The sequence below is a fragment of the Muscardinus avellanarius genome (assembly GCF_963383645.1).
Source record: "Muscardinus avellanarius genome assembly, chromosome: 8".
NCBI classification, from domain to species: domain Eukaryota; kingdom Metazoa; phylum Chordata; class Mammalia; order Rodentia; family Gliridae; genus Muscardinus; species Muscardinus avellanarius.
Genome location: NC_137794.1, coordinates 37,549,189 through 37,569,945, shown reverse-complemented (window position 1 = coordinate 37,569,945; position 20,757 = coordinate 37,549,189). Strand labels below are relative to the sequence as shown.

At 37.5% G+C, this 20,757-nt stretch overlaps 1 protein-coding gene across 1 annotated transcript in view; it reads left to right on the top strand.

Annotated features, from left to right (window-relative positions):
* SENP6 (SUMO specific peptidase 6) overlaps positions 1-20,757 on the top strand; it is a gene marked incomplete at both ends in the record, with an annotated part of 96,151 nt that overhangs the window by 72,068 nt on the left and 3,326 nt on the right. Inside the window, 4 exons of the mRNA XM_080700507.1 lie at positions 5,742-5,971; positions 15,463-15,633; positions 19,234-19,267; positions 19,822-20,016. Coding sequence (XP_080556633.1) covers positions 5,742-5,971; positions 15,463-15,633; positions 19,234-19,267; positions 19,822-20,016 — 630 coding nt within the window. The remainder of the gene's footprint in view (positions 1-5,741; positions 5,972-15,462; positions 15,634-19,233; positions 19,268-19,821; positions 20,017-20,757) is intronic.

Sequence of the window (20,757 nt, the reverse complement as noted above, 5' to 3'; positions counted from 1 at the left end):
CAACCCCAGCCCTATTTTTTATTTATTTTTGAAACAGGGTCTCACTAAGTAAAGTAGCCAAGGCTGTCTGCAATCCTGTCTCAGCCTCCAGAATGCTGGGACTATATGTATGAGTCACCATGCCCGGTTTTTTTTTTTTTTTTTGGAAACAGTCTCATTCTTTTTATGAAAGGCCTCACCTAAGTTGCTGAGGCTGGCCTTGAACCTGAGATCTTGCCTCATAAAGGCATGCACTACCATACCTAGCTCAGTATTTTTTTCTTTTTAACTTTTGAAACAAGGTCTTGCTAAGTTGCTGAGGATCTTGCCAAATTGCTAGGTTGGCTGCGATCCTCCTGTCTCAGCCTCCTAAGTACTGGAATTATAGGCACAAACTACCAAACCCTGGCCCTTACGTTACATGATTTAAGGTTATACAAATCTGTAAAGAAATTCCAAGTGTATTCAGTAATTTTTTTATATTTATTTATTTATATTTATTTATTTATTTATTTATTTGGTGGTACAGAGGGTGGAACCCATGGGCTTTTCTACTTCTGGGCTATACTCCCAGACCTATTTTATATTTTATTTGGAAACAGGGTCTCACTAAGTTGCTGAGAGCCTCACTAAGTAGCTGAGGCTGGCTTCGAACCTGTGTGATCCTCCTGTCTCAGCCTCCCAAGTGCTGGGATTACAAGCATGTACCACCACGCCTGGCTTCAGTAATATTTTTATTAACAATGTTGGTGGTGTTACTTTTAAACACATACATATTGATAAAGCAAATAAGTGTATTATTGTCTCAGTGTTAGTGAAAAGGAATATAAAAACAAAGTCAACAAAGTAAAAATCCTATAACATTAAATTTGAGTTGGAGATAATATGGAAATTTATTATGTATTTTATCTTAAATATAAAATACTAGCCAAGTGTGGTAGAATACCATGGTAATCCCAGTACTTGGGATGCTGATACAGGAGGGTTGCAAGTCTGCGGCCATTCTCAGATATTTAGTGAGGCCCTCCGAAACCTAGTGAGACCCTGTTTCAAAATAAAGAATAAAGAGCCGAGTGTGGTGGCGCACGCTTGTAATCCCAGTGCTTGGAAGGCTGAGACAAGAGGCTAACACAGGTTCTAAGCCAGCCTCAGCTACTTAGTGAGGCTCTCAGCAATGTAATGAGACCCTATTTCCAAATAAAATATAAAATAGGGCTGGTGGTGTAGCCGAGATATAGAAAGGTCCTGGGTTCCACACCCTAGTATCACAATAAATAATAAATAAATAAATAATAAAAAGTAGGGCTGGGGGTATAGCTCAGAGGTAGAATGCCCCTGGGTTCAATACCCAGTACTGCAAAAAAAAAAAAAAAAATATATATATATATATATTTTCTAACTTCACATATACAAAATGTCTACAATAGTAAAGAACCCTAATATAGAAATGAACAACCCTCTTATGAGAAAGAAAGAAATGAACAAGTCTAGTTCCCATATTTGTTTTTTGTGGTACTGGGGATTGAAGCGACGGATGCTCTACCACTGACTTACATCCCTAGCCTTGTTTTGTTTTGTTTTGTTTTGTACTGGAGATTGAATTCAGGGTCATTCTGCCTCCAAGCTATATCCCCAATCCCCCCCCCCTTATTTTGAAGTATTTTTTCTTTTTTGTTTTTTGTTTTTGCAGTACAGGGATAGAACCCAGGAGCATTCTAGCTCTAAGCCTCACCCCCAGCACTGTTTTTTATTGTTTATTTTTAAACGGGTCTCACTGAGTTGCAAAGGGCCTCACTAAGTAGCTGAGGCTGTCTGCAATCCAGGATCAGTTTCTGAGTGAGACTGGTTTTGAACCTGCAATCCTCCTTTCTTCGTTTTCCAAGTGCTGAGATTACAGGTGTGCTCATCGCCCATGTTTGTATTTTGAAGTACCATTTCCCAGCCAGGTAAGGTCGCTCTTAGGAATGAAAATAAATTCTTCTGACCAGTAACGGAAATATAATATCTCTTTGCTAGGTACCTTTGGAGGTTGCTTAGGGTTCCAGAGCATTATTCCAAACTCTAGTAAATAAAAGGGGAAATAGTAATATTTTTCCTATACTTCATAAATATGTCACATTTTATTTTATTTAGTATTTTTATGGTATTGGGAATTGAACTTTGGGTCATCCTTCCCTCTGAGCTATACCTCCAGCCTAATTTATTTATTTACTTATACTTACCTACTTACTGTTCTGGGGATTGCATCCAGGGCCATGCTGCATTTGAGCCATACTCTCACCCCTTTTATTTTGAAATAGGGTCTCTCTAGATTGTTGAGAGTTGCTGTGTTGCTTAGGTTGTCCTTGAACCTGCAATCCTGTTTTGGGAAATTGTGTCACCACAGCCAGCTTTTTAAAATATCATTTTAAACAGGGAGCCAGGCATAGTGGTGCATGCTTGTAATCCCAGTACTCGGGATTACAAGAGGATTTCCAGGTTGGAAGGCAGCATGTTGTAAATAGTGACACCCTGTGTGAAAACAAAAAGGGCTGGGAGAGTAATCGAGAGGTAGCATGCACCTGAGTTCAGTCCCTAGTACCACAAAAGATAAGAAAATAACCTCAGCCCATATCAATGCATTAGTTTATTTTTCCAAAAGACAAGAATTTTAACAGCCTCAGCTTTATTATTTGAAAAGTGTTTTATGATACTTTTTAGTGGTATATATATCTATACAATATTAAATATTGTAACATCATTTAATTTTTTGTGTGTTTGTGTGTGGTACCAGGGGTGGAACCCAGAGGCTTTCTACCTTAGGGCTATACTCCCAGACCTATTTATATGTTTTATTTGGAAACAGGGGCTCACTAAGTTGCTGAGATACTAAGTTAGTAGGAAGCTGAGGCTGGCTTTAAACCTGAACAATCCTCCTGTCTCAGCCTCCCAAGTGCGGGGATTATAAGTGTGCGCCACCATACCTGGCTCCTGAATTTTTTTAATGGTACTTTTTTTAATGGGAAACCATGAAGAGAACTCTTACTTATTAGACAATTACTGGATATTATTACTGAGCCAAATTTTATACAGGAAACTTTAGATCCTGAGGAGATTTCCGGGATGGGGGGAACCTGGAAGTTGTAAGGTTGGTAATTGTTTAAAAAAAATGTATATTGAATATAAGGAAATAAATTTATGTGGTTCCACAGACAATATAAACCATAATTTTAAACCATATTTGCTCTACTCCTATGCTTTAAACAAAAGAGTTAAAAGCTAAGTATTGCAGGATATGGCAGACATTTGTAATCCCAGTAATTGGGAGGTTGAGATAGAAGGATTTTAAGTTTGAGGACAGTCTCAGCAATTTAGGGAGACTGTTTAAAAATAAAAGATAAAATAGGTCTGGGGGTTTAACTCAGAGGTAGAATGCCACTGTATTCAACCCATATTGAGAAACACATACATACATAAGTATTTTCTATTAAACTATAGAAAAATATGTCCCATTATAAGAGCATATTATAAAAGATGTCATTTATTGTACACTTATGTACTCTGATTTGTCAAAAAGATTTATATACCAGCCAGTTTTAATTTAGTTTTTACAATTATATGAGTTGATACTAACTTGTTAACATTTAAAAATTAGGCTTAAGGAGAATAACTTCTCAATGTTATAAACATGTGGATTATTGGGGCTTGGTTAACAAAACTAGAAATTTCAGATTTCAAAGTCTGTTTTTTTAATTAAGTTAAACTGTTCTTAAATTTGTATTCCTAAGCCGGGCATGGTGGATCATGCTTGTAATCCCAGCATTTGGGAGGCTGAGATGGAGGATCCAGGTTTGAGGACAACCTCAGCTACTTAGTGAGGCCCATTGCAACTCATGAGACCCTTTTCAAAATAAAGAAAAAATAGGGCTGGGGGTGTAACTCAGAGGTAGAATGCCCCTCGGTTCCATCCCCAGTACTGGAAAAAAAATATGTATTCCCATTAAAATAATTTATCATGAAACTTTTGTTGTAGTGTAGATAGTCCATAATTAAAATGTAAATGTCTCAGGTAGTAATAAATAACATAAGAAAATAAAGCAGAAGCCTGGTGTGGTCGCACATGCCTATAATACCAGTACTTGGGAGGCTGAGATAGGAGGATTGCAGGTTTGAAGTCAGCCTCAGATTCTTAGTGTGCAACTGTTTCAAAATAATATAGTGAGTGCTGGAGGTATAGCTTGGAGATAGAAAGCTCCTATGTTTAATCCAAAGTACCACAAAACAAATAGGAAAGCAGAGGCTGGGAGGTATAGTACAGTGGTATAGAGTGCTTGCCTAGTCTCTAGGCCCCAGTCCCACCCCTCTCCCCCAAAAAGAAGCTAGTCCAGGAAACAAAGAATGACAAGTGTCAGGTTTTAAGAAGAGCAAGGGTGGTATTTTAGGTAGGTGACAAAATGGGCATCTTTGAGGGTTTGTTTCTAGGGTTTGGATCCAGGGACTAAAATATAGGGGCATCTTTGATAAGTAACTTTTAAGCAAAGTCCAGAATGAAGGGAAAAGAAAAAAGGCATGTATGTTTATAATTACAAACAAGTTAAGACTATAAGGACAAAGGACTCTTAGTGTGCGTACAGAATATCACAGACTAGGTGACTTAAATATTCTGCTCAGAGTTCTGGGGAGGGGAAGTCCAAGATCAAGGGTGGTTTCTTTTTCTTTCTTTTCTTTTTTTTTGCAGGTCTGGGGATGGAACCCAGGGGCATTTGACCTCCGAGTTACACCCCCTGCTCTATTTTTTATTCTTTATTTTGAAATCGGGTCTCACTGAGTTGCAGAGGGCCTCACTAAGTAGCTGAGGCTGTCCGTGAACCGCGATCCTCCAGGTCTCAGCCTCCTGAATGCTGTGATTACAAGCGTGTGCCACCACGCCCGGCTCAAGGGTGGTTTCTAATGTGTCCTCTTCCTAGTTCATCTTCTGGCTGTGTCCACACATGGCCTGTATGTGAGCAGACAAAGAGCTCTTTGGTGTTGCTTCCTTTATTAGGACACTAGTTCTATTTGATCAGGCCTTGACTTTATATACTTGTTTAGCCTTATTTCTTTAGCACCTTAGCAAGGCCCTCAGCAATTTAGTGAAACCTCATTTCAAAATTAAAAATAAAGTAGAGGTATGGTTTAACTCAGAGGTACAATGCTTCTGGCTTTAATCCCTGGTTCCAAAAACTTTGTTATAGCCAGATGTGGTGGCACAAGCTTGTGATCCCAGCATTTGGGAGGCTGAGACAGGAGGATCACAGTTCATAGCCCGCCTCAGCTACTTAGTTAAGTCTCTTAACTAAGTAACTCAGTGTAACTCAGTGAGAACCTGTTTCAAAATAAAGAATTAAGAAAAAAATAGGACTAAGGATGTAACCCCAGTACCTCAAAAAAAAAAAGATATATTCCCTTTCCTACCTGTATTTGTGTGTGGGGGGTGCTGGGGTTGGAACCCAGGGGCATTCTATCTCCGAGCAACACCCTCAGTCAGCCCAATTTTTTATCCTTTCTTTGAAACGGCCTCACTAAGTAGCTGAGGCTGTCCGCAAACCCAAGTCCTCCTTTCTCAGCCTCCCAAGTACTAGGATTACAAGCGTACACCACCATGCCTGGCTTCCACATGTACTTTATTTACATTTTTAAGTGACAAGTGAAATAGAAGTATAGTATCATTTTAATGTAAATATGTGAATTCAGTATCACTCTAATTATGACTTAATAAGTTATGAATTTCCTTATTCTTTTAGTCATCTTGTCCAGTGATGACGACGATGAGAGCGACAGGACTAACAGAAGAGAGAGTGGCTCTCCTCTGCCCGCTGACTCAGCGTGCTCTTCTCCTGCACCTTCCACGGGGAAGGTGGAAGCAGCAATAAACGAAAACACCTGTAGAACAGAGCAGGACCTAAGAAGCACTCCAGCAGATTCAGAGCTAAGTGCAGCCACACTGCCGAGGAAAGCAAGAATGAAAGACCAGGTACTTTTCATGTTGCTAACATTTGTTTAAAGTCTCACATTTCTGGTGTAAATATTTTCTGGAGGACAATTTGATAGTTACAATAGGAGAAAAAGAGGAATTATTTATTAGTTGGTGCTTAAATGCTACCTGAAGGATTATTTTTGAAGAACATTAAACTGTATATAAAAAAATTCTATTGCCTAAAGGCCTCAGTGTCAAAATCAACAAGAAAAATATTGTCCTTACACCAAAATGTCAATATAGGTTGAATAACACTTGTCTAAAATGTCACAGACCAGAGTGTTCTGCATTTCAGAAATGTTTTGGATTTTGGAATGTTTGCATATGTATAATGAGATTTCTTGTGATGGAAGCCAAGTATAAAGAGGAGAAATGAGCCTGGCGTGGTGGCGCACGCTAGTAGTCCCAGCATTTGGGAGGCTTTGACAGGAGGATCTCAGTTCCCAGACAGCCTTAGCTACTTAGTGAGGCCCTCTGCAACTTAGTGAAACCCTGTTTCAAAATAAAGAATAAAAAATAGGGCAGGAGGTGTAGCTCAGAGGTCGAATGCCCCTGGGTTATATCTTCAGACCCACAAATAAAGAGAGAGATAGAGAAATCTATTCCTGTATTATATACACACATCATCTTATGCGTAGATTTACACAGTATTGTCATTGTACCTCATTTTCATTCTAACACATCACTGGAGGTCAGGTGTGGAATCTTCCACTTAAAGCATTATGTTGATGTTAAAAAAAATTCAGATTTTGGAGCATTTAAGATTTCAAATTAGGAATGCTGACCTTGTGTAAATTAGGTGGTTTCTTATAAAATCTAGTAGACCAGTAGATTAGTGAGGCCCTCTGCAACTCAGTGAGACCCGGTTTCAAAATAAAGAATAAAAAATAGGGCAGGGGGTGTAGCCCGGAGGTCAAATGCCCCTGGGTTCCATCCCCAGACCCGCCAAAAAAAAAAAAAAAAAAAAAAAAAAAAAAAAATCTAGTAGACTAGTAGAAATTATTTTAACTTGTATTTTATAATTTGGTTATATTTTATCTTATATTTTACTATTTGAAAATTTCAAAGTGTTCACATGTAAAAAAGCTAACATAAATAACAAATTTATAAACAAAAGGTCTAAAGGGAAATATATGTATTGCAGATGATAAAATAATGTCTATAATAGACTACTTTTAAAAGTGGGTAGCCGGGCGTGGTGGCGCACGCTTGTAATCCCCGCGCTTGAGAGGCAGAGACAGGAGGATTGCGCAGGTTCGAAGCCAGCCGCGCGCGCTGGCTTAGGAGACCCTGTTTCCAAATATAAAATGTAAAAAGAGGTCTGGGAGTGTAGCCCGGAGGTAGAAGGGCTTCCAGGAACCCCAGTACCACCAAAAAAAAAAAAAAAAGTGGGTAAAAAAATAATGAACAATTGATAAGAATAAAGGGGACAAGATCCAGATAGTAAACTATGAGATGAAAATGATAAATTAGTAAGTAAAAATTAAGAACAACAAAATGTGAATATATATTAAATAGACATGGAAATTTAGTACAGAATCAGTATATAATAGTATATACTTCAGGCAAGAATCCATGATTTCAAAGCTCTCAGCAACTTAGGAAGACCAAGAATGCCCCTGGTTGAATTTGGGAATATATTAATGAAAATTATAATAGTAAATATTATTAAACCCGAAAAAGCAATTTGCAAAATAATATATTTGATAATCGCATTTTGTTTTATTCCCTTTTATTTATTTCTTAACTGATACAAAAAACATAAAAATTATACATAGTAATAAGGCACTATCTGATACTTTACTACTTTTGTACATTGTACATTTGTACAATGTTTAAGTCAGGTAAGCATATCTATCCCCTCCAACATTTATTATTTTTTATGGTGAAAACTTGAGTTACTACTAGCTTTTTGAAATGTGCAATACTTTATCATTTTTTGTACTTACTCTACTATACAATATCACACCTGACCTTTTCTTTTTTGTAAGTATAACATAGTACCCATTATCCAACCTTCCCCCACCCCAGTCGCTCCTTTTTTAAAATTTTTTATTGGTGCATTGTAGTCATACATCTTGATGAGTTAAAAGATGGTGGAGACATACATGCACCTCCCCAGTTTCTAGTAACTATCAGTTTATTCTCATCTTTTGTGAGATTAATTTTTTTATGTTCCACCTGAGTGAGATTCTTTGGTACTTGTCTTTATGTGCCTGGCCTGTTTTATTTAACATACTGATAGCCAGTTCCATCCATGTTCTTGTAAATGGCAGAATTTTGTTCTTTTATTGTGGCTGGATAATTGTTCATTATGTATGTCTACCTTATTTTCATTATCTGCACATCAGTTGATAGACACTGATTAGATTGTTTCCATTTTTTGACTATTGTGAATAATACTACAGTGCATATGGGGATGTAGATGTCTCTTCAACATACTGATTTTATTTCCTTTGGATATGTACCTGATGGTGAGATTTCCTAGAGAATTGGTAGTTCTATTTTTAGTGTTTTGAGAATCTGCCACAATATTTCCATAATGACTGTACTAATTTATATTCCTACTAGCAGTGTACAGGGTTCCCTTTTCTCCACATGTTCACTAGCATTTATTGTGTGTGTGTGTGTGTGTGTGTGTGTGTGTGTGTGTGTGGTACTAAGGAATGAACCCAGGGTCACTCTACCTCTGAGCTATACCCTGAGCCCTATTGTATTTTTTTCTTTTGAATCAGAGTCTTGCTAAGTTACTGAGGCTGGCCTTGAATCTACATCTTCCTGTCTCAGACTCCCAAGTACTGGGATTAGATTATAGGCATATGCCATTGTGCCTGGCATACTTATTACCTTTTAAGTCTTTTTGATCATTTTCACTCATACTGCACTGAGGGTAGTATCTAATGGTTTTGATCTGGTTTTCCCCAATGACTAGTAATGTTGTACATATTTTCATGTACCTGTTAGCCATTCATGTCTCCTTTGAGAAATATCTAGTTTCATAGTTTAAAGCCTTATATTTAGGCTATAAGCTAGTTTCATAGATTAAAGCCTTTTATTTAAGTCTCTAGTACATTTCAGTTGATTTTTGTATATGATGAGACAGAGAGAAAGGTGTGTGTATGTGTCTGTGTGTGTCTGTGTGTTTTGTTAAGAATTGTACCCAGGGGCCCTCTGAGCTATACCCCGACCCAGTTGTTTTTTATTTTGAAGCCAAGGTCTTACTAAGTTGGTGAAGACCCACTCTTAAGTTCTTGGGGCTGGCCTCAAACCTGTGATCCTCTAGTCTCAGCCTCCCAAGTTCCAGAATTACAGGTGTGTGCCACCACACCCAGCTGTATATATTGAGAAATGGCAGTCTAGTCTCATTCTTCTGCAAGTAGATATTCAATTTCTCTAGCACCATTTATTGAAAAGATTGTCCTTCTTCCATTGTGTGTTCTTAGAATTTTTCTCAAAAATCAGTTGCCAGTAATTAGAAGCATGAGTTTGTTCATAAGCTCTGGATTCTGTCACATTGGTCCATGTATCTGTATTCATGCCAATACCATGCTGTCTAATTACTATAGCTTTGAAGTCAGATAGTATAAGGCCTCTTTTTTTCCTTGCATACTTTTTTGCTTAAATTGATTTGACTCTTCATAGGTTTTTATAGCTTCATAAAAATTTTATGATTTTTTTCCTAACTCTATGAAGAATGTTTATACTTTGATAGTTATTCCATTGAATCTATACATCACTTTGGTTAGCATGAACGCTAACAATATTGATTCTTCCAATTCATGAATAGTCTGTGTGTGTGTTGTCTTTTTTTTTTTTTTTTTTTTTTGGTGGTACTGGGGTTCCTGGAAGCCCTTCTACCTCCGGGCTACACTCCCAGACCTATTTTATATTTTTGAAACAGGGTCTCTTACGCCAGCACGGCTGGCTTCGAACCTGCGCGATCCTCCTGTCTCCGCCTCCCAAGTGCGGGGATTACAAGCGTGCGCCACCACGCCCGGCCTTGTCTTTTTTTTGTTGTTAGTTTTTTTTTAATTTTTTTTATTGGTGCACTATATTCATACATCATAATGGGATAAAAAATCTTTTGTAGACATACATGCACACATTGCCCAGTTAGCCCCTACCCGATTCCCACCCTGTTTCCTCCCCATCCCTCCTTCCCATGCTTGGCTTAGTGGTTGACATCTAGTATTATAGCAATTTATCCAAAATTAACAATGATAATTTCACATAACAGTTTCATTTGTCTGATACCAAGCTTTTGATGACTTAAAGATAACATTTCAATATTTCTTTTTGCTTTCTTTCTTACCAGAGAATATTTTTTCTTTCTTTTTTATTAGGTGAAACTATCATACATTTATTTATTTATTTTTCAGAAAAAAATATTTCCTAATATGGCATATGGACTCTAGATACCCAAAATGATCTTGGAAAAAAACAAAGCTAGAAGATGTATATTTTCTGATTTCAAACCTTATAAAGCTACAATGATTGAAACAGTGTAGTACTGTTCTAAAGGCAGATATATAAACCATTGGAGTTAAATAAAAGCCTAGAGATAAATTCTTCCCTATATTGTCAAGTTATTTTTGACAAGGTTTCCACGAACATTTGGTGGAAGAAATAATAATCCTTTAACTAAATATTGTTGAAAGATAATAATTGCATGAAAAAGAATAAAATTGGACCCTTACCTAACACCATATACAAATATTAACTCAAAATAGATAAGACACCTAAATATAAATCTTAAGACTATAAATGTTTAGAAGAAAATCTGGGTCATAAAACCTCACAACATTAAAATTGGCAGTGATTTCTTGGATATGATTTCAATGGCACAGGCAATAAAAGGGTAAACAAACTCCCTAAAAAATAAAAAAATATTGTATATCCAAAGACAATGTAAACAGAGTTAAAAGTTACTGATAGAATGGGATAAAATATTTCCAAATGCTATATCTGAAGGTATATTAATATTCCAACTAGAAATCCTAAAAATTACCAACAATGAAAGCAAACAATACGATTTATAAATAGGTAAAAGACTAACATAAATAATGAATCTCCACAGACAACCAATCTTAGTTGTCTGTTGGATGCAAAATCTTGTTTCTCTGGTTCTGGTGTGTATTACCTATTTCTTTGTAGTTAATCTCTGAGTGTTTTCTCTAGCACTGGTTTTGAAGACACAAATTCCTTCAGTTTCTGTTTGTCATGGAAGCTTCTTATTTCTCCATCTAATTTGATAGAAAGTTTTGCTGGGTAGGAAATTTTTGGCTGGAAGTTGTTTTTTTTCAAAATTGGGAATATGTTACTCCAAGCCCTTCTGGCTCTCATAACTTGGTTTGGGAAGTCTGCAGTGATTCTAATTGGTTTGCCTCTGAATGTCACTTGGCCCTTTGCTTTTGTTGCCTTTAAGATTCTCTGCTTGGCTTCCACATTGGTCATTTTGACAATTATGTGGCGTGGGGATCCTCTTCTCTGATCCTGTCTAAAGGGAGTTCTATTAGTTTCCTGGGCCTGTGTTTTGACCTCTTGCTCTGTGTTTGGAAAATTTTCTGCTATTACTTCCTTGAAGAGATTGTTGATCCCTTTGGTTTCACTTTCTTTTCCCTCCTCTATTCCATTTATTCTTAGGTTAGCTCTCTTAAAATGGGCCCATATTTCTTCAATGTCAGATTCCTGCTGTCAGATATTTTTTTCTAGATTAGAAACTATGCGTTCATTTTTGGATTGCTCATCTTCTAAGAGCGAGATTCTATTCTCCATGTGGTCTAATCGGTTGTCTGTACTTTGAATTGAGCCCTTTACTTCATTAATTGTATCCTTTATCTCTTTTTGGCTCTCTCTGAATTCTTTTCGAAACACCTCTATTATTTCTACAGTTATTTTCCTGATTTGATCTTCTAGAAATCTCTGAATTTCTGTTTTATCAGGTTCTGAAGTTGTGGGGTTGTGGGCATCCATTGCTCCATTGTTATTCCTCTTTCCCATGATTTCGGAAGTTTGTGCCTTCTCTAGGTTCTTCTCTGGGTCACTACGACTTCACTTAAGGTGCTCTGGATCTCGAGTCTGTGGTATCTCAGTCACCATGACTCCTTTACTGGGTTGTATCACAAAGTCTCAGACCCAGGGAATCAATCGAGGCTGCTTTAGACCATGGGGGGTGCCAGGCTGGGCGTTCTCCTGTGGGGAGTTGTGACAATGGTGTGATATCTCTGCCACCGCTACTCCCCCACTGGGTCAAGTCCCTGGGAGTGCAATGCTGGGATTTCTCATCCAGGGGCTGCAATTTGACTCACTGTTGTTGAGTGCGCTGATAGAGCTGTTGTGGACTCGATGACTTCGCTGCTGCTGACGCTGGTGACAATATGGCGCTGCTGTTATGCCCTCGGCCATGAGGCTGGCGGATTTTTTCTCTGTCTTTGAGCTCCGCTATGAGTCCCTGCAGGGTTTGCTGAGCCCAGCCCCTGGGAGCTTTAGACGCTCCTTGCACAGAAAAATCTGCCGAATTTCGCCGCTCCTCTCTGAAGCCTGGTGGGCTGTTGAGTGCGTTGGTCTGGTGCTGTCCGGTGAACTTGTTGCTGCCGGCAGTAAGGTGCTGCTGCTGCGTCCTCGGGTGTGAGGCCGGCGTATCTCCTCTGTGGCTCTCAGCTCCGTCCTGAGTTCCCCTCCTCCCTGGAGCCTGGTGCTGCGAGGGAAGATGGAGCACGCGGCACTCTGCGCCGTGGCTCCGGCCGCAGCACTGCGGTCTGGTTTCTTTCTGGTGTCTCATTTTTCCAGGCCTCTTTTTCTCTGTCCTTTGTATTTGCATTTTTTGTTTCTCTGCTGATGGTGTTTTCTGGCTATGAAAGGCACTAATTTTGTGGTAATAGAGATTGGTTGTTAGCGGGGCTTGTAAGCCCCGCTTTTCTCGTCGCCATCTTCCCGGAAGTCGTGTGTTGTCTTTTTTATATTAGTGTTTTTTTGTTTGCTGAGTGACAGCTTAGAAGCTGTGATCCTCCTGTCTCAGCCTCCCAAGTGGGGAGATTACAGGTGTGCATCACCATGCCCAGCTCACCAGTGTTTTTGAGTTTTCAGCACAGCAATTTTTCACCTCTTTAAGTTTATTCTTGGGTTTGTTTATTTGCTACTATAGGTGAGATTGCTTTCTTGATTCCTATTTTAGATAATTCACTATTGGTATAATGTTTTATATATGTTGATTTTGTTTTTTGGGTTTTTTTTTTTTTTGGGTTGTTTTTTTTTTTTTTTTTTTTTTTTTTGGTGGTACTGGGCTTCCTGGAAGCCCTTCTACCTCCAGGTTACACTCCCAGACCTATTTTTATAGTTTATATTTGGAAGCAGGGTCTCTTAAGCCAGCGCGGCTGGTTTCAAACCTGCGTGATCCGGTATCTGCCTCCCAAGCGCGGGGATTACAAGCGTGTGCAACCATGCCCAGCTATATATGTTGATTTTGTATCCTGCAGTATCACTAAGCTTGCTTGTTAAGAGTTGTTTGGTAGAGTCTTTGGGGTTTCCTTGCCATTCTGTTATTTCTTACGACATAAATCATAAATCACCAGAAACATAATGGAAAGAGTACCTATCTCTATGCAGTAGATATTTTCCCCTCTCATTTTCTGTCAATATCATGTTTTATCTTTGTGATAAGAATAATAAAATTACTACAGATTGTAGGTCTGTAATCCATAACTCCCAAGTCTTAAATGTTCCAAAGTCTGAAACTTTTTGTGTGCTGTCATGATGCTCAAAAAGTTTTGGATTTTTGGATTAAAAATGTTCAATTAGTAATATCTATGCAATATTCCAAAATCCAAAAAAATCCTCAAATCTGAAACATTTCTCATCTCAAGCATTTTTGATAAGATACACTGAATTCACTTTTAATTAAAATTACAGACAGGCCGGGTGTGGTGGCGCATGTTTTTAATTCCAGTGCTTAAGAGGCTGAGACAGAAGGATCGCACAGGTTCAAAGCCAGCCTTACCTACTTAGTGAGGCTCTCAGCATTTAGTGAGACCCTGTTTCCAAATAAAATAGAAAGTAGGTCTGGGAGTATAGCCCAGAGGTAGAAAAGCCCCTGGGTTCCACCCTCAGTGCCATCACCAAAAAAAAAAAAAATTACAGACATTGAAAATGTTTTATTTATGTGCGTGATTTACATTGAGAAGGAACTGAAATTACAACTTGACAGATCAAGTAAAATATGTAAATATATAAAGCATTTTTTTATCGTTTTGAAATACAAAAAACTATTCCCTATTTACCTGTTTTCTTTTTTCTTTTCTTTTTTTCTTTTTTTTTTTTTTTTTTTTTTTTGGTGGTACTGGGGTTCCTGGAAGCCCTTCTACCTCCGGGCTACACTCCCAGACCTATTTTTACTTTTTTTTTTTTTTTTTTTTTTTTGAAACGGGGTCTCTTAAGCCAGCACGCGCAGCTGGCTTCGAACCTGCGCGATCCTCCTGTCTCTGCCTCCCAAGCGCGGGGATTACAAGCCTGTGCCACCACGCCCGGCTAATTACCTGTTTTCTAAGAATCAATTATTTAATTTGAGTATTAACTATTTCCACTATTACAAACTTAATTTTTTTTTTTTCATTACTGGGGATGGAACCCGAGGCATTCTGCCTACCAGAGCTATATCCCCAACCTGATTTTTTATTATTTTATTTTGAAAGAGGGTCCCACTGAGTTGCAAAGGGCCTCACTGAGTAGCTAAGGCTGGCTTCGAACTGCACGATCCTTCTGTCTCAGCCTCCAAAATACTGGGATTACAAGTGTGTGACACTATACCCAGCTTTACAAATTTAATTTTATTCAGCATTTTATTGTGCATGAAGCATTCTCCTAAGCTGCTTATATATATTAATTTTTGAGCAGATCTTTTTATGTTTAGGAAACAGAAACTTAAAGGAATTTACTAAGTTTTACAACACCAGATTATTAAAGTTGTTTGACTAATATATGAACCCAAGAACATTGATTCTCAGGTGCCATTTCTTATACAATACATGAATTTCAAATAGTGGATTAAGTGAAGCTAAAGTAGAGGGGATTTTTTTTAAAATTGTGTGTGTGTGTGTGTGTGTGTGTGTGTGTGTTGATGAGGATGGATTCCAGGGGCTTTCTACCTCAGGGCTACACTCCAGAACCTATTTTATGTTTTATTTGGAAACAGGGTCTCACTAAGTTGCTGAGAGCCTCACGAACTAAGTAGCTGAAGCTAGTTTCAAACGTGTGAGATCCTCCTGTCTCAGCCTCCTAAGTACTGGAATGACAAGCATGCACCACCACGCCCGGCTAGTAGAAGGGATTTGTATCTAAGCCGCAAATTTTTATTTTGTCTGCTACTGTTGAAAATAACATGTTTATGTTGTCAATAATTATATTTCCATCTTGGGTTTCCTTTGTGTATGTGTACATAGTTTATATCCTTGTTATGGCAACTTACTAAGTGAAAATTTTCTTTTCTTTTTCAGTTTGGCAATTCTATCATTAGTACACCTATAAAACGTCGTAAAATGAGTTCTCAAGAAACATTAGTTGATTCTGTATCTTTGAGCTGCCAAAATTCCTTTGAAAGTGTCATTTTAAATTGCCGAAGTATACGAGTAGGAACATTATTCCGACTACTAGTAGAGCCTGTAATTGTAAGTATATAAGCTATTCATTATTGCAGTTATAAGGCCCAAAATTCCATTGCCATGGCTAACCTAAAATAATTAAAATTTGTAGGTTAAACGAATAGAATATCAAAATTATTTCAAAATTGGTGTAGTGGTAGAATGCTTGCTTAGCATATGTGAGATTCTAGGTTCAATCCCCAGCACTGCAAAAGACAAAGGAGAAAAGAAAAAGGTATATAATAACTTCTCACCATTAAAAGTTAGTGGATAAAAATTTTATAACATAACATTCATAGTAGTGACAGATTCACTACAGGAAGATACATATAACTATCAAATTAGAAAATCTTTCGATATATAACTTTTATTATGCCAGCTCAGTGTATGAAAAAAGAATATATTAAAGAACTGTAGTGAACCAGACCCAGTAGCACATGCCTATGTTCTGACACTTGGCAGGCTAAGACAGGAGGATTTTTGTGGGTTCAAACCTGCATGTGGTAACTTAGTGAAACCTGTTTCAGAATTAAAAATAAAATAGTTGTGGTTAGCTGGGCATGGTGGCACATGTTTGTAATCCCAGCATTCGGGAGGTAGAGCTGAGGATCGAGGTTTGCAGACAGCCTCAGCTACTACTTAGTGAGGCCCTTTGCAACTCAGACCCTGTTTTAAAATGAAGAATAAAAAATAGGGCTGGGGGTTTGGCTCAGGGGTAGAATGCCCATGAGTTCCATTCCTAGTACCACACACAAAAAAGTTGGGGGTATAACTCAGCAGTAGAGTATCTCTAGGTCAATCACACATAACAAAATAAAACAACAACAAATGCCAGGCAAGGTGGCACACATTTGTAATCCCAGTACTTAGGAGGCTGAAACAGGAGAATCGCAGGTTCAAGGCCAGCCTCAGCTACTTAGTGAGGCCCTCTACAACTTAGTGAGACTCTTGCAAAATAAAGAATAAAAAATAGGACTGAAGTTATAGCTTAGAAGTAGAAGAAGAAATAAAAAACCCTGGGTATTGAGCCACAGTGGCCACATTATGCTTTTAGACTAATTCATTATCCTCAACGCCTGGCAGACTTTCTTCATTTTTCTTTTCCTTCCTTTTCTTTTCTTTCTTTCTTTTTTTTTTTTTTTTTTTTTTTTTTTTTGTGTGTGTGTGTGTGTGTGTACTGGTGGGTGGAACCCAGGGGCTTTCTACCTGTGGGCTACACCAGCCCTATTTTATACTTTATTTGGAAACAGGGTCTTACTAAGTTGCTGAGAGCCTCACTAAGTAGCTGAGGTTGGGTTCGAACCTGTGTGTTCCCACTATCTCAGCCTCCCAAGCTTGGGGATTACAAGGGTACACCACCACGCCTGGCAATGGCTGTGACAGACTTTCTGTAGTCTCTTTATCTTGCCTGTCATACCTGTCCATTTGTTATTTTACTGTAAACCATCACATTTTTTTCTTTTTTTTTACATTTAAGTATTTCCTATTTGAAATTTTTATATCATCTCCTTAATCAGCATTCTTAATCATTTTTCTTCTTTCTCATGTATTATAAACATTGTTGGTAGATTGAAATTCCTAAAGCTCTGTACTTACTATGTAAGACTATTTTATGATGATTTAACTTGGTATTTTTGACAATTCCCAAATCTCCTTTCAAACCCTGTCTCTTAATATTATCCTTTATTTGTAAAGCCATTTCTATAAGGGAACATATTTGATTATAATAGGAAAGTTCAAAGGTAGTTTTATTATTACTATTTATTGATTTTTGTGGTACTGGGGATGGAACCCACAGGCATTCTACCTCCAAACTACACCCCCAGCCCTAATTTTTATTCTTTATTTTTTTGAAACGGTCTGACTGAGTTGCAGAGGGCCTCTTTCACTAAATAGTAGCTGAGGTTGTCCGTGAACAGCAATCCTCCTGTCTCAGCATCCCAAATGCTAGGATTAACAAGTGTGTGCTACCACGCCCAGCTTTATTATTAGTATTTAACTTGTGATAAGTAATAGCTTTCTTTCCTGATAAAGTTCATGGTTCTAAGATACACTATGATTAAAAGAAAAAACTTTTTTTAAGTTTTACAGGTTAGTTTATAGGAACAAATGAAATGTGTGAATGTGATTTTTTTTTTTTTTTTTTTTTTGTCACAGCACTGAGACAGGAGGGTCATGGTTCATGGACAGCCTCTGCTACTTAGGCCCTCCGCAACTTAGTGACCCTGTTTCAAAATAAAGAATAAAAAAAAGGGCAGGGGCTGTAGCTCAGAGGTTGAATGTCCCTGAGTTTCATCCCCAGTCCTGCAAAAAAAAAAAAAAAGCATTTCGTATTTGTCTCTTTTATTCTCTTTTGTAAACATGCCTAGTGAGTTGTATCGGGCTCAGTGTTGTCTTTTCCACATAAAAATAAATTTAGAAAATTAGCATTTATAGTCCCCTCCCCCCAATACCTGTTTCTGGCAAGATTTTCAATGGATGCTAAAGAAAGAACTTTGGAAAATAGGATATTTCCATATCTTCAAGTATTTCTCCTCACATTATTTAATTGCAAAGAGAAAAGTAATCATTATGATGAAAACATACCATCACTTTAGTGATTAAGCTTGTATCTATAGTGAGAGTGCCTGAAGTGATATTTTAAAATTTAGGCTCTATGGTCTAAATTTTAAAATGAAGAAACACAAGTTCAGGGTGTTTGTTTTATAGAACTTAGCCTAGATTCCTTAAAGGACATGTCATGAAGAACAGACAGTTTCTGTCATTGAATGGAATAGACAGAACAGGAAAATGTAATATATCTTTAACAGAATCATGGATCGATGAGAAGTTAAAACAGGGATAAAAGCCAATTTTGAACAGTTAGGGAAATTTAACAAGAACTTATATTGAATGAAGTTACTTGATTTCTAAGGAATGCTAATGATTTGGTTGCCTAGGCAAAGTTTTTGTTCTTAGTAAGTACATTCACCAATAATTTTGGAATGAAATGTTAAAATATCTGCTGCCTGATTTAGGATGGTTTAACAAAAAGGAAGTTGAGTTTTTGTATAGAGTGATGCAGACAGACTTCGTGGCATACACCTATAATCCCAGTTCTTGGGAGGCTGAGACTAGATGATTGCTGGTTAGAGGTCAGGCTCAGCAATTTAGCAATACGTCAGCAACAGTAAAACTAGGTAAGGAGTATTCAGGTGTTCATTATAATACTGTGTCAACTTCTCTAGAGATAACTAACAATATAAAGTTTTAAGTGCTTAAAAAAAAGCAAAGCCTTACTTTATGCAAGATTTGGTGGTAGGGGGGAGTATTTCATCTTAATGAAATGTTAAATGGCTATATTTTTCTGCCTTCTATAAACTTAAGGTTTATATAAATTCTGTCATTTAAGGTGTAGTAAAAGTTTTAAGTCTAGCCGGGCATGGTGGCGCATGCTTGTAATCCCCTGGCTTGGGAGGCGAAGACAGGAGGATCGCGTAGGTTCGAAGCCAGCTGCACTGCCTTAAGAGACCCTGTTTCCAAATAAAATATAAAATAGGTCTGGGTGTGCAGTCCGGAGGTAGAAGGGCCACCAAAAAAAAAAGTTTAAGTCTATAATCAGTACTAATTTATCTTTTTTCTTTTTAGTTTTCTTTAAATTTTATCAAGATACATCTAGATGGTAAGTTGTTTTACATAATGTTTTCTCATTAAAGTATTGTTTATACTTTACAGGAATAAAAGATCAAAGGGGTTGCTGGGCTTGGTGGCACATGCTTGTTATTTTGTAATTCCCACAGTTGGAAGGCTGAGAAAAGAGGATGGCACAGGTTCCAATCCAGCCTCAGCTACTTAGTGAGGCTCTCAGCAACTTAGTGAAACCCTGTTTCCAAATAAAGTATAGAATAGGTTTGGGAGTATAGCCTGGAGGTAGAAGGTCCTTGGGTCCCACCCCCAGTACCACCAAAAAAAACCAAAAGGTATTTGTAGAATCATTAAGATGATTAGTACATATATCTCCTTTGTAAAAGACATGTATATCGGAATAGTTTTATTCTGCAACATAACAAAACCTAATATTTAAAGCCCCTTTATTTGGAAAAATGCAGAAACTTTAAATATTTATAATTTTAAGAGTTATTTATAGAACATAATATATGTTTAACTTTAACTTCTATTTCTTCCATTCATGATTTTGCTTTTACTAGCATGGATTCCTTTTCTATTTTCATCCAGAACCTGAAAGTGATCCTGTAGAGATTATTTTACATACCTCTGATCTAACTAAATGTGAATGGTGTAATGTCCGAAAATTACCAGTAGTGTTTCTTCAGGCAATTCCAGCAATTTATCAAAAGCTGAGCATGCAACTACAAATGAATAAGGAGGATAAAGTTCGGAATGACTGTAAAGGAATAAACAAGTTAACAAGTAAGTTATATAGAACAAATAATACAAATACATTATGCAGTTTCCTGAATTTTTTGAGTACAAGAAAGCAAAAGACTTCACTATTCCAGTTCATGGTAAAGGCCTGATGAAGGAGTATTAACTTAGGTCACTCATTTTCATTTGTTATAATGTATTACAGGTACATTGTAGAAAGTATTGCTTTTGTTTTGCAGAGAGAGAAAACACATAGAATATAAAAGAACTGAAGTTAAAAGCACTGTTTACATGCTTAGAAAGTTTTTAAAGAGGGTTAAAATTCAAAGAATCTTCACTCTTTAACACTGTCTTGAGTGTTCCAAACCTGTTAGGAATGCTGTGAGTCAGTTGTGTAACTGGAATTCTTGAAAGTAGGCTTGAGTAGGCAATTCTCAAGTTCATAGAAAGGGTCTTCATCCTTTACAGTAACTAGATATAGGTTTCCAATTTATTGTTCTTTACCATGAGCATTTATTGACATGGCATAATCGCTTATGAAATAAGTAATTTCAGCAGTATGGGCTATGTTAACTAAGTGTTCAATAAATGCTAGCTACTTTTCTTGTTGTGTGTGTCTAGTACTTGTGATTGAACCTAGGGGTATTCTACCTCTGAGCTACACCACATGCCTTTTATTTTTTGTTTTAAAACAGTCTCAGTCCAGCATGGTGGCGCACGCTTGTAATCCCAGTGCTTGGGAGGCTGAGACAGGAAGATCACAGTTTTGCAGCCAGCCTCAGCTAC